Source organism: Crinia signifera, chromosome 3, assembly GCF_055691185.1.
Source record: "Crinia signifera chromosome 3, ASM5569118v1, whole genome shotgun sequence".
Taxonomy (NCBI): domain Eukaryota; kingdom Metazoa; phylum Chordata; class Amphibia; order Anura; family Myobatrachidae; genus Crinia; species Crinia signifera.
This window is the reverse complement of record NC_139219.1, coordinates 186,613,123-186,629,547: the sequence shown is the minus strand read 5'-3', so window position 1 is coordinate 186,629,547 and position 16,425 is coordinate 186,613,123. Positions and strand designations below refer to the sequence as shown.

General features: G+C 45.6%; 1 protein-coding gene across 1 annotated transcript; it reads right to left on the bottom strand.

Annotated features, from left to right (window-relative positions):
* Window positions 1-106: 106 nt before the first annotated feature.
* On the bottom strand, window positions 107-15,673 carry SMIM8 (small integral membrane protein 8). Its single transcript, XM_083177097.1, has 3 exons — window positions 15,551-15,673; window positions 1,987-2,170; window positions 107-419 (listed from the first exon to the last, which is right to left on the bottom strand). The coding sequence occupies exons 2-3, from the start codon at window positions 2,122-2,124 to the stop codon at window positions 261-263; spliced, it is 297 nt and encodes a 98-aa protein (XP_083033223.1). The 5' UTR covers window positions 2,125-2,170; window positions 15,551-15,673; the 3' UTR covers window positions 107-260.
* Between the last annotated feature and the right edge of the window lie 752 nt (window positions 15,674-16,425).

Sequence of the window (16,425 nt, the reverse complement as noted above, 5' to 3'; positions counted from 1 at the left end):
AAAGGTTTTCTACAAAGCACGGCCTAATATAATTAATCCCTCATTGTTAATAGTTCCCTGCTCTGATATGACGTGATGACATCAGAACACACTGCTGAGGCAAATATTATTTACAGGAGGTAATACATTTATTAGAATCATGCATGTATTACAACACGGTCTTGTTTATATTGCGCATTAATCTTCAGTTACTTCTTATGTTTTTCCGACAATCCCTTGCACACGAGTAACTCAATAGTCAGAGGCGTAATCTTTACAACTCAATCCCATTTAGAGGTTTTTCTTCTTGTGTATCTGTTTCCTTCACTGTCAATTGCTTCATATAAGTCTTTTTTATTTTCCTCGGTTGCGTGTAAATAAGCAATATAGGCAACACAGATGGTAATTGACAAAAGACCAAATGCCATGACTGGCTTGTTCTGTAAAACAAGACAAAATAAAAAATATGTAAATAACCCTGGGTGTTTCATCTAAGGGGCTATTCAGTGTTGGCCACTATTTCTGACAGGGGAAATAATGACCGCTGCCTATTTAATGCTGCCATTTCCGACACCACTGAAGGCGGATTTCAACAAAATAAATCCGATTTAAAAAAAAGTGGGATCTGTTTTGTCGGAAACGGATGTGGATTGTCAAATTCATGGCCATTTCTCGACAATCCACAGCTGTTATCACTGACACTCCCACTTTTCTCCACTGGACAGGCGGAACATTGAATTCCGTCTGTTGAGTTGGGAAGTTCCGACAGTTGAAATCCTACATTAAATACCCTAAATGTTACATGAAGCAAAAGGGAATCTGAAAGTGAGAGTTCTGGAGACAATATAGGGTACTTGTTTCCTAGAACGGCACCCACTAAGCAATTTGCTTAGTGGGCTATTCTGCGTAGGGAAATCGCATCGCATCGCATGGGCCATTTGATGCGATTTTCCTATCTAATTTGTTCACTGCTTTCTCAGACCCGGGCTGCAAAATTGCATGCGATCGCATGCGTTTTTATAGGGTGTGCGATGCCATGACATTAAGTATACAATAATATGATTGTATGTCCCAAAAATAGGTTTAACGCCCCCCCCCCCCCCCCCCACACACTATCCACGCCACCCCAAAGCGTGGCGAGTGCAGCGATTCCCTCAAGGGGAGGCAGAACGAGTCCTCCGACTTTTTCATTACCCCACTATCCACGGCGGCGTGGAGTTGATTTTATATAGTGTGGCGAGCGCAGCGAGCCACCATCACCGAAGCGGGCGAGCCCCGCGGAATACATGCTTCGGGCTCGGTGGCTCGCCACACTATATAAAGTCAACTCCACGCCGACGTGGATAGTGGGGTAATGAAAAAGTCGGAGGACGCATTCCGCTGCGTTCGCCACGCTTCGGGGTGGCGTGGATAGTGTGTGTGTGTGTGGGGGGGGTGGGGGGGGGGGGGGGGGGGGGTGCGTTAAATCTATTTTTGAGACATACAATCATATTATTGTATACCTAATGTCATGGCATTGCACACCCTATAAAATCGCATGCGATTTTGCGGGACATGCGATGCAACGTGATGCAATATTACTCCCTCAAAGCAGGGATACTGTGAAGTCCAACAAAGTAACCCCAAAATAATAAAAGAAAATAAACTGAAGACAAACTCTCTGGAGCTCCAGCAGTGTGCATCCTCTCCTGAGGGCACATTTTTCTAAACTGGTTCCTGGGTGGGGAATCAGAGGGGAGGAGCCAGTACACCCAGCTTCAAAGTTATAGATGTGCCTGTCTCCTGCGGATACCCTCTAATACCCTAATGTCTTAAGACCATTCCGAGTATCCCATAGGACGTTAGTGAAATAGTGGGGTACAATGAGGGAAAAAATTACATGAAAAAATAGCATCGCATGCCACTATGACGGCCCATGCGATGGGCGCCGTTCTAGGAAACAAGTACCCACTATAGTTTGTATCAAGTCTAGAACAGATAACTGAAGGTTATACAATAATTCCTTACAGGTTTGATAAAGAGCTCAGGATTGACGGCTCGGAACAGACTGGTTGTCTTCACCCCTCTGAATCCAGGTGTCCGGTAATCCTTCTCTTTCGGTGCATCGCTCTTGTTACCGGAAGGCTCAGAGGATGACGACGACATCGTTAGAGACAGAAATAAAGACTGTTGATTTCTTCAATGATATGATCTAATAATGTAAATAAAAGTAAAAATTAACCATAAAGATGAATTATTGAAAAATTAAGAAGTTTTAAATTCATCTAAAGAACTGCTATTTAGGTGGGAAGAAAATATTAAATGAATAAATTAGAAAATTATCACCGCTCAGTGACACAAAAATCAGTCACACTCACACCCCGCGGCACCCCACCTCAGTATGCATCACACACCCTGGGCCTGTCCTGTCACTCAGTGTGCAGGGCGCACAGGAGACACGCAGCGCGGCCAGTCGTGCGCCGCATACGTCACGTGAAGTCTCTGCACGTGACGACTACCGGGAGCAGAGGCAGGCACAGCGGCAGGACAGTGGCCGGCGGGGCCCGGGAACCAGCCACCAGGGAGCCAGGTACAGTAGGTTGCCCAGGATGCAAAGGAGGAGTTGCGCCCTTGGAAGGACTGGGCTGCCGGCAGCAGCTAGGAATGGGAAGTGGTGGTTGGCAGACACTGGGGGACTTTGAGTTGCACATTATTGCAGACTAATCAGTCTGACTCTGCAGTAGCAAAAGCAAAGGATGTGTAGGTATGTTTCCATGTCACCTGCTGTACGGGCAGCGTCGCATGTAAAGGCCACTCTCCCTTCTCATAGGCTACGCCCCCAATTTTTCATGGCGCGCACAAGCCTCCCGTCTCCAGCTTACAGAAAAATGGGGGGGGGGGGGGGGTTACACCATGAGTTACTACACCGGGTGACACCAACCCTAGTGACGCCACTGCCTGTGACCAGTTGCTCAATAGGAAGCCCCCCATCCATTACTGCGACTTCTCAGACAGGAGAAGTTGCAGCCGATCCCCCTTAAAATATGGCATGCCATCCCCAACAGAAAAAAAAAAATATTCTGAAAAAACGTGTTTTTTTTAAATATTTCCGTTTTTGAATATACGGTTAAGTATATATGTAGTTAGTTAAAAATCATACAATCACACATAGAAAGAGAAGAGAACAAAAACAGACAAGGGTGAAAAAAATCTGGGAAAGACACAAGATCAAGGGTAGGGCGGGCATGTTCGTCAGGTCTTAGTCTAAATGGTGAGGACAATGGTGAAACAATAGGCGCTAATGCTACATGAGTTGGCTTGGATCTACAGGTGGTAGAACATGTACAGAGAGTAGGATCAGGTGGTGGGAAGAGTCTATAGTGAAGAATAGGAATTTAACAAAGAACATAACCAAACTGAAGGTTAGAGAAGACTTTGGTGTGGCAGGACTTCCATAACTAAGGAGCAGCAATGGATAAACCTGGGTGTGAAGTGGTTACCAAGGAAGAAGCGGAGAGGCACAGTTCGGAGTATGATTGCAGTATCTAATAGAAACACGTAGCAAATCGTTAGAGATTTATTTTGGAAAGGAGCTGGGGAGGATGCCCAAGGATTTGCAGAGTGTGCGGGAGCTGTGGGAGAGGAAGATCAGTCGCACTGCATCCACAGCAAGATCACCAAAACTGCTCTTAACCATGGGCAGTATCAGAGCCTACCAAAAGGACCTTTGATGGACAGGTTCCAAGCCCTGAACTGAAGTAGGACATTTCCGCAGTTCTCATGTGTTTTTGCAATCTAATTTTTAGGCTGTGAAAAGTATTGTAAACTGTGTTCAGTATTTACAATAGCAACCAAATTCACAGACATGAATGAGTCAATTACCCAATCCTATTGCTACCTATAGACCACAAGTAAGGCAGCAGCAAAAAGGCAACTGTTCTGGAGCATTCAACTGATTGAGCCCTACAAATATATAATACCATCTTAATTGTGCAACTGCTACAATATATCAGGAGCCCTGTAGAGATCTCTACAGCCCCATCCATTGTTTACATATAAGAAGTGTAAGCAGCTGACTATACACACCGGGCATTTTTGCCCAGCCGTTTGGAAAGAGATGATAGGGAAAATTGCTGGGATGAAAAAAGTTTTCCCGATTTTCCCTGGGGTGCATAGCTTTCCATAGCATGAGCGATGATGCATGATTGATCATCGCTGGCCCGTACACAATGGGTGTCTTGAAAGCAGCTCAGGGGAGTAAACTTAGCTGCTGTAAGCTTTCAGCTCAAAGTCAACCCAGTGTGTATGGGCTTTAAAACCTTTTTTAGCACAATTTTAACCTATTATCTCTGAATTTCATTAACCAAATCAGTCAGAAAATCACATAAATATAGAATGTGGCCCTAGGGGCGAATTTAGGTATCAGTCAGCCCCTAGACACAACTTTATTGGTGCCTCCTCACACCCCACCCCGTTAAATCACTGCCCTCTTTATGTCGGGCTGGCCTATACCTCCAGACTGCCAAAGCAGCCCCGACCTTACCCCTCACCACCTCCTACACCACAATTTACTCCCTATTGCCATCCCTCCACCAGTTGCAAAATAGAAACAAATGCCATAAAGAAAAAACAGTCTAGCCTGATGTAGAGGAGTCTGCTGTGTCGCCCCAGCAAAGTGGCATCCCAAACCATTTGCCTAATGGGAAATCCAAAACGGTGTGGCCCTATATGGCCCAGATCATTTGTGGCAATGTTGGGCCTGTTGGTGTGGTTGGAAGATGTCCATATGCCAGTGGTTGGCAAATTCAGTCTTCAGGGTGCCTTAACAGTCCAGAATTTAAAGATATTTACAGCTGTACACAGATGGTTTTATAGAATTTGCAGAGAAATTCAGTGAAGATATCATCTAATAGTGTTCATTCTAGCACCCGCCATATTTGAAAACCCTTGCAGTTCCTCTTCCCTGCCTGGGGTGTTGCTGTCTGCTGTGGTGTTTCTAGGACAGTGTGGTCTGTATATCAGCACTGATATGCAAACCAGACCTGTGCTAGAAACACCACAGCAGACAGCGATGCCCCAGGCAGGGAAGAGGAACTGCATGGGTTTTCAAATATGGCGAGTGCGAGAATGAACACTAATCTAAGATTGAGCAGTATTTAGGACCAAGCAAAAGACACGACAGAGTGCTCATGGGAGTACACAATAGTGCGTACACACTGGACTTTATGGATAATTTATCCTTAGGATTTGCTGCTGAACGATATATCATCTAGTATGTATCCAGCTTAAGTAACCTGTGCTCAAGCATGGTCATCCATAAAGCCTGGACTGTATTAGACTAGACTGCCATAGGCAAAGGCCAAAAGTGGTTACTGGGCCCGATTCAGACCTGATCACTATTGTGGAAAGTTGCAGATGACTATAGTAGATAGCCATTGCGCAGACAGAAAGAAACCCCGCCCTGTAAAAATCTGCAAAACTATCGCAGATCGCTATCTTGCATATTCATAAGCAATTAACGAACTATTGAATGATTTTTCCAGTCTGTGCAAATGTGAGTAAGTCTGACCCTACTGGTCATCTGCGACAGAGACAGGTTGAACAAGGCCACCCCTGCCGTCACAGCCCCTCCCTTAAAACTCCTGGGCATGCCTGCAATTTTTCAGACAATCCTTTAACACTGGCTTCCTGTTAACCTATGGCCAAATTTATTTTTCAATCCATATGCAATTTTTGACGCATGTGTACTATAATCATTATGCATTCACAGTCATTCGATAATCTGTGAATTTGCTGATCAACACTATATTAGGCATTTTCAGGTCAATAGATACCAAATAAATAATAAAGATAAACTAACAGATGTCGACACGCTCATCATTGCAGCACCACAGCTGCTCGTTCCTCTTTGGTGTGCCAATGTCACACCCACGGTGTGGAATCAGTATGGCGCACCATCATCGCTCAGTGAGTTTCCATGAGCCGCAAGAGCATGTAAGATGCATGCATGTGGTGACATGATCGCACCAATCGCCACAATGTTGCACATGGCAATTTGTGTGTCAACGGTGAGTGTGGCTACATTTGTACATCTCATGGGATACGGTCACTAGGTCTACAGCAGGGGTGGCCAACCGGTCAGAGGTAAAGAGCCGAAAAATATCGTCGGTCAAGGCAAAGAGCCAACATCATGCGCGCGCGCCAAAAAGGGGCGTGATCGGGGGAGTGATCGGGGGAGTGGTCAGGGGCATGGTCATATGACACAAGGGGAGTGGCCACATGACAAAACTTTATGCCCCCAGTTCCAGATATGCCCCCCACAGTGCCAATCATATGCCCCCCCCACAGTGCCAAACATCATATGCCCCCACAGTGCCAAACATCATATGCCCCCCCCACAGTGCCAAATATCATATGCCCCCCACAGTGCCAAACATCATATGCCCCCCCACAGTGCCAAACATCATATGCCCCCCAGTGCCAAACATCATATGCCCCCCACAGTGCCAAACATCATATGCCCCCCACAGTGCCAAACATCATATGCCCCCCACAGTGCCAAACATCATATGCCCCCCACAGTGCCAAACATCATATGCCCCCCACAGTGCCAAACATCATATGCCCCCCACAGTGCCAAACATCATATGCCCCCACAGTTAGGAAGCTGGGCCCTCCAGCACAGGTGTTGCCCACAGTGCAACACCTATGATGGAGGGCCCAGCTTCCTAACTAAAGGGCTCACCTAGAGGGCCAGGAGGGCCCAACAAACAAATGAGCCACGGGCCAAGAGGGCCCGACTAATGCGCCCACAGGCCGGAAGGGCCTGAATGTGCCCACGAGCCTAGTGCCCGACACCCGGTGGTCTAGGGTGGATGGGGGGTAGGAGGCCAAAGGCCCCTACCTGGTGTTGGGAGAGGCCGCTGGGGGGAGCTTCGTCAGCTCTTTTGCTTCCCACCCCCGCTGGCCTCTCCGGGAGCCATCTTCTTTCTTCTTGCAGAAGGCGCCGGAGATCTTCTGTCTTGATCCCGGCGTCTTCTGGCCTCTTCAGCAGCGCCGGAAATCTTCTCTCCACGGCCGTCTTTCTTGCTGAATTCCTTGCAAGGAGCATCCCTCCAGCAATTGGTGAGGGAGCCCACTCGTAAGGACGCAATATTAGACTTAATACTTACAAATGGTGACAGAATATCTGACATAAATGTGGGTGAAAATCTGGGATCCAGTGACCATCAAGCAGTATGGTTCAAAATAAAGACAGAGACTGACTCATCGCACACAAAAACAAAGGTGTTAGATTTTAGGAAGGCTGATTTTGTAGAGATGGGAAACTCTGTAAGGGATTCTTTGGCAGAGTGGAAGAACTTGGAAGGAGTGCAGGATAAGTGGGAAAAATTAAAAAGTGCAATTCTAAAAGCAACAGAACTTTGTGTCAAAAGAGTTAGGAAAAACACAAGAAAAAGAAAGCCATTGTGGTTTGCAAAAGAAGTAGCAAGTTTTGTGAAAGCAAAAAAGTTGGCCTTTAAGAAATTTAAGCAGACGCAGAAGAATGAGGACAAAGAGGTGTATCTTGTTAGACAGAAGGAGGCTAAGAAGGTAATCAGATGTGCAAAAGCACAGGCTGAAGAGAAAATGGCCCAGTCAGTGGGTAAAGGGGGGAAAACTTTTGGTACTTGTTTCCTATCTGGGCGCCCACGATTTTAATCGCGGGCATCGGGGGTAAAATCGGGGCCATCGCGGCCGATAAAAAATCGGGTGCGATGTGCCAGACGCGATGCCCGCGATTTTCCCATAGAGAACAATGTTAAATGCCTCAATTTACCCGCGATGACCACGATTTACCATAGGAAACAATGTTAAATGGATCAATTTACCCAAATCAGCATAGGAACAATAGTAAATGGGCCAAAAACACCCCTGAACACTGAAATGTCCCCCCAAAAGTAGTTGACGCCACCCCGCCATCAACGTGAACCCGAAGCGTGGCGAGCGCAGCGAGGCCGCGAGGCCGCGAGGGGCGGCGGTACGCGTCCTCCGACCTTTTCATGCCCTACTATCCACTAGGGCGTGGAGTGAGAATAGAATAGTGTGGCGAGCGTAGCGAGCCACCGAGCCCGAAGCGTGGCGAGCGTGGCGAGCGCAGCGAGCCCCGCGAGGGGACGCAAATACCTTCACAGGTAAACGCGTCCCTTCGCAGCCCGCGAGGGGACGCGTATAACTGTGAAGGTATCCGCGTCCGCTCGCCACGCTTTGGGCTCGGTGGCTCGCTGCGCTCGCCACACTATTCTATTCTCACTCCACGCCCTAGTGGATAGTAGGGCATGAAAAGGTCGGAGGACGCGTACCACCGCCCCTCGCGGGCTCGCTGCGCTCGCCACGCTTCGTGTTCACATTGATGGCGGGGTGGCGTCAACTACTTTTGGGGGGACATTTTTATGTTCAGGGGTGTTTTTGCCCCATTTCCCATTGTTCCCTATGATAATTTGGGGAAATTGATCCATTTAACATTGTTTTTATGGTAAATCGCGGTCATCGCGGGTCAATTGGGACATTTAACATTGGTCCCTATGTAAAATCGCGGTAATCGCGTCGGTCGCATCGCATGTCATTATAATGACATGCGATGTACCCGCGATGCCCGCGATGGGCGCCCAGATAGGAAACAAGTACCAAACTTTTTTTAGGTATATAAGTGAAAGGAGAAAAACAAAAAGTGGAATAATTACACTGAAGACAGAGAGTGGAAGTTTTCTTGAGGGGGACAATGTAATAGCACATAATATTAATAATTATTTTTGCTCAGTATTCACTGCTGAAAGAGAGGGGAAGGGGCCACAGTTAAGTTGCAAGTATAGTCAGAAAACTGAGGGAGAGACAAGTACATTTACAGAGGAGAAAGTCCTCACAGAACTCTCAAAACTGAAAGTGGATAAATCAATGGGGCCAGATGGGATACATCCAAGGATACTAAAAGAGCTTAAAGGGGAGCTGGTAAAACCAATAACAGAATTAATCAACCAGTCACTAGCTACTGGAGTAATCCCAGAGGACTGGAAAACAGCGAATGTAGTCCCACTGCACAAAAGTGGAAGCAAGGAAGAGGTAAGCAACTATCGACCAGTGAGCCTTACATCAGTAGTAGGGAAATTGATGGAAACACTCTTAAAACAAAGAGTTGTAGAATATCTCAAAACCAGCAATTTACAGGATCCAAAACAGCATGGGTTTACTGGGGGAAGATCATGTCAAACAAATCTTATTGACTTTTTTGACTGGGTGACTAAAGTAATAGATCAAGGTGGGGCTGTAGATGTAGCTTATCTAGACTTTAGTAAAGCTTTTGACACTGTCCCACATCGCAGACTGTTAAATAAACTTGAAAGCTTGGGATTGGATTCTAAGATAGTTGAATGGATAAGAGCGTGGTTGCAGGACAGAAAACAGAGAGTTGTAGTAAACGGAGTACAGTCAAAGGAGGGAAAGGTTACAAGTGGAGTACCCCAGGGATCTGTACTTGGACCGGTGCTTTTTAATATCTTTATTGGCGATATTGCAAATGGAATTGAGGGTAAAAATGTGCCTTTTTGCAGATGACACAAAGGTATGCAACAGGGTAGACACACCAGGAGGGGTAAAACAAATGATTGAGGATCTAGGCAGATTAGAGAAATGGTCAAGAGAATGGCAACTACAGTTTAATGCCAAAAAATGCAAAATCATGCACTTATGTCTCAGAAATCCAAAGACTCAATATAGTATAAATGGCACTATAATGGAAACTACTGAGGAAGAGAGGGATCTAGGTGTCACTATTTCAGGGGACTTAAAAGCAGGTAGGCAATGTAACAAAGCAATGAAGAAGGCAAGTCAGATGCTTGGTTGCATAGAGAGAGGTATCAGCAGTAGAAAGAAAGAAGTAATAATGCCACTGTATATGTCATTGGTACGACCTCACCTAGAGTATTGTGTTCAGTTCTGGAGGCCATATCTCCAGAAGGATATAAATACATTAGAGACTGTACAAAGAAGAGCAACTAAAATGGTGCATGGCCTACATCACAAAACGTACCAGGAAAGACTAAAAGATCTTAATATGTATACTTTAGAGCAGAGAAGGGAAAGGGGGGACATGATAGAAACTTTCAAATATATCAAGGGCTTTAACAAGGTACAGGTGGGAGACATTCTTCACAGGAAGAGGAGCAACAGAACACGAGGACATGCACTGAAACAAGAGGGAGGAAGACTCAGGGGAAATGCGAGGAAGAATTTTTTCACAGAAAGAGTAGTAGATAAGTGGAATAGCCTCCCAACAGAGGTGGTAGACGCAAATACAGTAGTACAATTTAAACATGCTTGGGATAAGCATATTGATATCCTTACAAAAAAATAAGGATCAAATATGGTTTGAGGTAACATGTTTAAAAAAAGGGGCAGACTAGATGGGCCAAGTGGTTCTTATCTGCCGTCAAATTCTATGTTTCTATGTCTTCTGCGCCGTCCTCCGGCGGCTTCTCGCGTCTTCAGGAGCGCTCCTGCGCTCCGCCGGCGTGGAGACGACTTTTCGACCTTCCGCTGGCGTCTGATGTCAGACGCCGGGGCGGAAACGACGCGGCGAGCGCTGATTGGCTCGCCGCGGCCGTTTCCTATTGGCCGCTGATGCGGCGTTTTGAATTGGCGGCAAATTCAAAACCCGCTTCGCTGATGGGACGGGAGCCGCACATTACAGTGTGGCGAGCCGCGGGTTGGCCACCACTGGTCTACAGCAACTAGGTCGACAAGCATTATGTCAACATGCATGAAGGTCGACAGGTCATTAGGTCAACATGGGGTTTTTCACTTTTTTTATCCTACCTTCCACTAGGGCGTAGTAGGAGAATAAACTAGTGTGCTGAGCATAGTGAGACACCGTGCCTGGAGCATGGTGAGTGCAGCAAGCCATGAGAGGCGACCCAGTGCTACGTTTCAGTGTCCACTGTGTCGAAATTTGAGACCAAAAAAAAATGAAAAACCCCATGTCGACCTTTTGACTGTCAACCTAATGCTTGTGTTGACCTAATGACCTGTCGACCTAGTTGGTGTCTATCCAATGATCCCATTCCATATCTCATATGCCAATTTGTCAATGCTTTTCTGCTTCTTTATAGTGTAACATTCCCAGCATGCGATGCGATTGACGCAATGGACGCGATTTTTACATTGGAATCAATGTAAAATGGTCCCTGAGACCCGATTTTACATTGGCCCCAATGTTAAATGCCCCTCCCCCATTGTTAACGCCACCCCACGATGAACGCCAACCCGAAGCGTGGCGAGCGCAGCGAGCCGGCGAGGGGCGGCGGTACGCGTCCTCCGACCTTTTCATACCCCACTATCCACGTCGGCGTGGAGTTGATTTTATATAGTGTGGCGAGCGCAGAGAGCCACCGAGGCCGAAGCGTGGGGAGCGCAGCGAGGGGACACACATTACTTCACAGATATTCCGCGTCCGCTTGCCTCGCTGCGCTCGCCACACTATATAAAATCAACTCCACGCCGACGTGGATAGTGGGGGTATGGAAAGGTCGGAGGACGCGTACCGCTGCGCTCGCCACGCTTCGGATTGGCGTTCATCGTGGGGTGGGGTTAACAATGGGGGGGCATTTATCATGTAAAATACCCATAAGGACACATCCGACACTAAGTGTAGACTCCACACACACACTGACAGCCCCAATAACAGAAGAAGAAGTTCTAGCCACCATTAAAGCCCTCAAGACAGGAAAATCCCCAGGCCCTGACGGACTAACCAATGAATACTACAAGCTTTTAGCCCCTAAACTAGTCAAGCCCCTATGCTCTCTTTATAATGCAATTCTACAGGGTACGCCCCCTCCGCTATACTTCAACTCAGCTATCATAAAAATCATACACAAACCAGGTCGAGACCCTCTCCTCCCGAGCTCCTATAGGCCCATTTCCCTTCTAAACACCGACTATAAAATTTTTACAAAGCTCTTAGCTGATAGACTCAAACTTAAACTACCTTTACTGGTCCACCCTGACCAAACAGGATTTGTGTGGGGACGCCATTCAGTGCTTAATGTACGGAAGGCCCTCACAGCAATGCAGTGGGTGGAGTCGGTCGGGACCACGAGTCCACACGCCCTGCTTTCTTTAGACGCGGAAAAGGCGTTTGACCTAGTTGATTGGGACCACCTGTTCCATACCATGAGACGATTTGGACTCCCGACCGACTTCATCCGTACAATCCAATTATTATATGATAACTCTACTTCCCAAATATTAACCAATAATTACTTATCAGCTTCCCTCTCAATATCAAGAGGGACAAGACAAGGGTGCCCCCTCTCGCCATTGCTTTTTGCTCTGGCAATAGAACCCCTGACAGTGGCCCTGAGGACATCCCAAGACTTCCGAGGTATAATGGTACATACATCGGAGGTCAAGATAAGCCTCTTCGCAGATGACATCTTATTGTTCATATCCGACCCCAACACTTCCATCCCTGCTATACAAGACATAATATCCCATTTCTCTCAGTTTTCAGGATTCAAAGTAAACTATGACAAATCTCGCTTACTACCCTTCCACTCCTCCCAAGATTTTTTCTCCTCCCCCTCATTCGCCTCACAATTTACGATATGTCACCCTACCCTAAAGTATTTAGGAGTCCTGATCCCTAACAAACTAGAAGACCTTTACACGGCTAACTTTCCCCACACATACTCTACAGTAGAAAAACAGCTGACGGGATGGATGACACTCCCTCTATCACTCGCGGGCAGGATAACAGTCATAAAGTCAGTTGCCTTCCCTAAACTCTCCTACCTGCTACAGATGCTGCCCCTCCAGCTGAAAAAAACAGATCTCCAAAAGTTCAAGTCACTATTTATTAAATTCACCTGGGCGGGCAAAAAGCCTCGCATCCCTTTTGACCGACTTCGCCTTACAAAGCAAGACGGCGGTCTTGCTATGCCAGACATACAGGCCTTCTCACTAGCATCACATTTCAGATACATAACAGATTGGTTCATGGGTAGGGCTGAATATACGATCCCCACTCTGGAAGAACAGTTATTTCAACCATACTCTCCGGCAGCACTTCTTCATGCTCCGGTTAGAATGATTCCCAGGCAGATCAGGGAGTCAGTATTGTTTGGGGACACGTACAGATCGTGGAAGAAAATAAATAAGATACTGCATAGAAACCCTACTTCCTCCTCCTTCACCTCACTATGGGGAAACCCATTGTTCGTCCCCGGCGTGGACAATATAGAGTTTAAGGGTTGGAGAGATAAAGGAATTACCAATATCCGTAAACTCTATGATCCAGGCGGCTCCCTAATGCCATTTGCAAAGCTATCAGAAAAATATGGCATCCAAAACAGGCAATTTTACATGTACCTGCAAACCAGACATTTTGTTCAAACTCAGGTATACCCCATGGACAAAAGAGAAATTGCTGACCCCATAGACGCACTACTTAGACCAGAATACGTGATGGGATATAAGATACGTTACCTTTATTCCTCATTGATCACAGCTGATGTGGAACGTCACCATAAACAATTGCATGAAAAATGGCTAATAGATATTCCTGATCTTGCGGCTCCTCCCAAGTTGTTCAACAAACTCTCATATACGATGAAACATCTACAATCCATTTCCTTACAGGAAACACATATCAAATTCATCAATAGAGCATATATTGCCCCAGTCCAAAGAGCCCATTTTGTCTCTGAAGACACGGGGGAATGCTATAAGTGTCAAAAAACAAAAGCCACGTACTATCATAACTTTTGGGAGTGCCGTAAGGTCAGAAATTTTTGGGATAAGCTAGTGGATTTTGTTAACCGTACATACACTCTGAAACTACAGAAAAACCCACTGGCTTGTCTGTTCTTGCAATTCCACACATGGGATTTAGGCCCTAAAAAACCACAGATAATACCAATTCTTACGATTATATTAACGCTAGCAAAAAAATTAATACTACTACATTGGATTCATAGAAGAGCCCCCTCTATATTAGAATTAAAAAAAGCTATCCTCAATATATTGTTTTATGAAAGACAGAGCACATTATCAGACTTAGAAAAGGGTGCCCCTAGGTTTTATAAGAAATGGGAGCTATATATCAGGAGTCTAGATCAGACTATGCAGGAACGCATACAGAAACTCTTTGAATCTACCTCCTGGTATCTCCTACGGCGAATAGCCGGAGAATAGAGAATAATGGTAATCTCAGAAAAAAAAAAAAAAAAAAGGGAAAGTGATAAATTGTAAGACACTGAAGTACGAAACCTGAAAATTGATTTTGAAAGGATCCCCCCCCCCCTAACTCTCCCCACCCCCCCTTTTTACCCCTTGTTGTTTATATAGATGAGTATATATATATAAAAATAAGAGTTAAACTTTGATTGATGTTAAAGGTAGATATACAGCCATTTGACATCCGCCATTATAATAATTAAGTGTAAGAATATATTTTTCCTGCTGCAGCTCGTTGGCCTAGACTTAATAACATGGGCCCAGCGAGATATAGTGAAAGAGACGACGTAAAATAGACTTTCAGACATGCACCATGTAATAGGATTAATAGCAGGCTCTTTATCCTTTAAGTTTATTTTAGCCTAGAATAAGCCTACATGCAATTAATAAGATATGATCAGACAGAAGAAAATCACACAAAAACATCAGAGGCATGTGAAAGAATGAATACGAGTAAAATAGTCACACGGAGCTGTATAGAGACATATTTAAAGTTTTTTTCTATTTATTTTTTTTTTTTTTTGAAAATGTATGATGTTCATAGTATACTCATCAATATTGTACAGTGTTTATTCTGTTTATTTTGTATTTTCAAATAAAAAATTGTTTACCAAAAAAAAAAAATACCCATAAGGGTGGGTATACAATAAAAAATCTGGTCCATTGGACCATTTAACATTGATCCCTATGTCAAATCGCATCGCATGCCTTAACTTAAGGCATGCGATGGATGCGATTTTTTAATGGTCGGGGAAAAGGCTAAAAATAGCCCTAAAATCGCGTCGGTCGCATCCATTGCATACCATAACCATAAGTTAAGGTATGCGATCACCTACGACGGGCGCCGTGCTAGGAAACAAGTACCCATTCCCCTCTGTCTTTACTGTATTTATGTAAACTTTGCATAAGACACAGCAGCCTGTGGTGCTATACACTGATATGCAGAAACCAATGCGACTGAAGTTAGCTTCCTGTTCATACTCCAGCTTCTTATTCAGAATATGGAGAAAAACAGGTCAATGAAAAATTGTGATGCAGAGTTTATTTTTTTGTGTTAGTGCTCTGCATCTGTATGCCACCCGCAAGCCATCAATGTCCCTGGCAACAGCAGAAACAACACTAACATCTCCTGGTACACATGGCCCGACACTAAACATTGTCATGTCGGCTATAGATATCTATATTCATCACCTATATAGTGTTTCAGCAGAGTACGATCTCAGATTTAAGTAATGTACTGTAATAAGTTTACTGTATGCAGATGACACTCGTGCCTGTCATACACTAAACACATGTTTACATGATACAGTGAGGCACATACACGCAGCAGACAGTCAGACTCCCCGAGATCATGTTCTCCGGCTCCGACTTCTTCTGATACAGGAAGAAGGGCTGCTTGGAAGCCAATCGAAACACGGAACTTTACAGTGACCTTTCTCTGCCGGCTCCTTAGTTTTGCAGCGACATCTGGTGCTCGGAGTGTGAACTGCCTTGAGTGCCTTCCAAGTAGGTTGTCATTAAAGCTGCACATACTGTACTGTACCTATAACCTGATACACGTCTCCTGTAATTACAATGCTGCAAATTTGAATGGAATTATTACATTTTTGTCGTAGTTGTGTAGTTCTATACACCCGACCTTTCCAAACACCTAGTAATTAATATAATATTGAATATATGGCACTATTGGTGGGATGTTCAATACTTGTCTACCCTCCTGATATGGCCAGGTCGCTCCCGAAAATCAGAGGATACTCCTAGCAAATTGGCAGCCCTGCGTATTATTGATAAACCCACATGCACATGGTACGCTATGCGCACGTGTGAGGTCCCCCTGGCTAGCCATTGCTGGCTGTTCACAAGATGATTGACAGCCGGACAGCGTTTGAAGGCGGCACCCTGGCGTTTCCTGGAAGTTTTGCCATAAAAGTCAGATGGGCCTGGCCATTGGGAGGGAGGCTGACATCATCAGCCATAGCAGCACTGAGTAAGGCTGGTTTCACACACTCCGGCTCCTGCCAGACGGTGAAATCCCGCACGGCCAGGGAGCCGTGCCGCACACACTAGTTTATCATGAAGGGGATGGCCACAGCCCGGCATCCGTCCCTTCCAGTGGCGGGATCCGGCTGCAACCATGCGGCCGGGTCGTGGCCTTCCCGTGTGAATGGACACAATAGTGTCCATTCACAACTAATG

Coding starts and splice junctions, on each gene's coding strand:
- SMIM8 (XM_083177097.1), bottom strand. CDS start 2,124: ATGTCGTCGTCATCCTCTGAGCCTTCCGGTAACAAGAGCGATGCACCG. Junction 420..1,986: donor CTGAGCTCTTTATCAAACCT/GTAAGGAATTAT, acceptor CTTGTTTTACAG/AACAAGCCAGTCATGGCATT.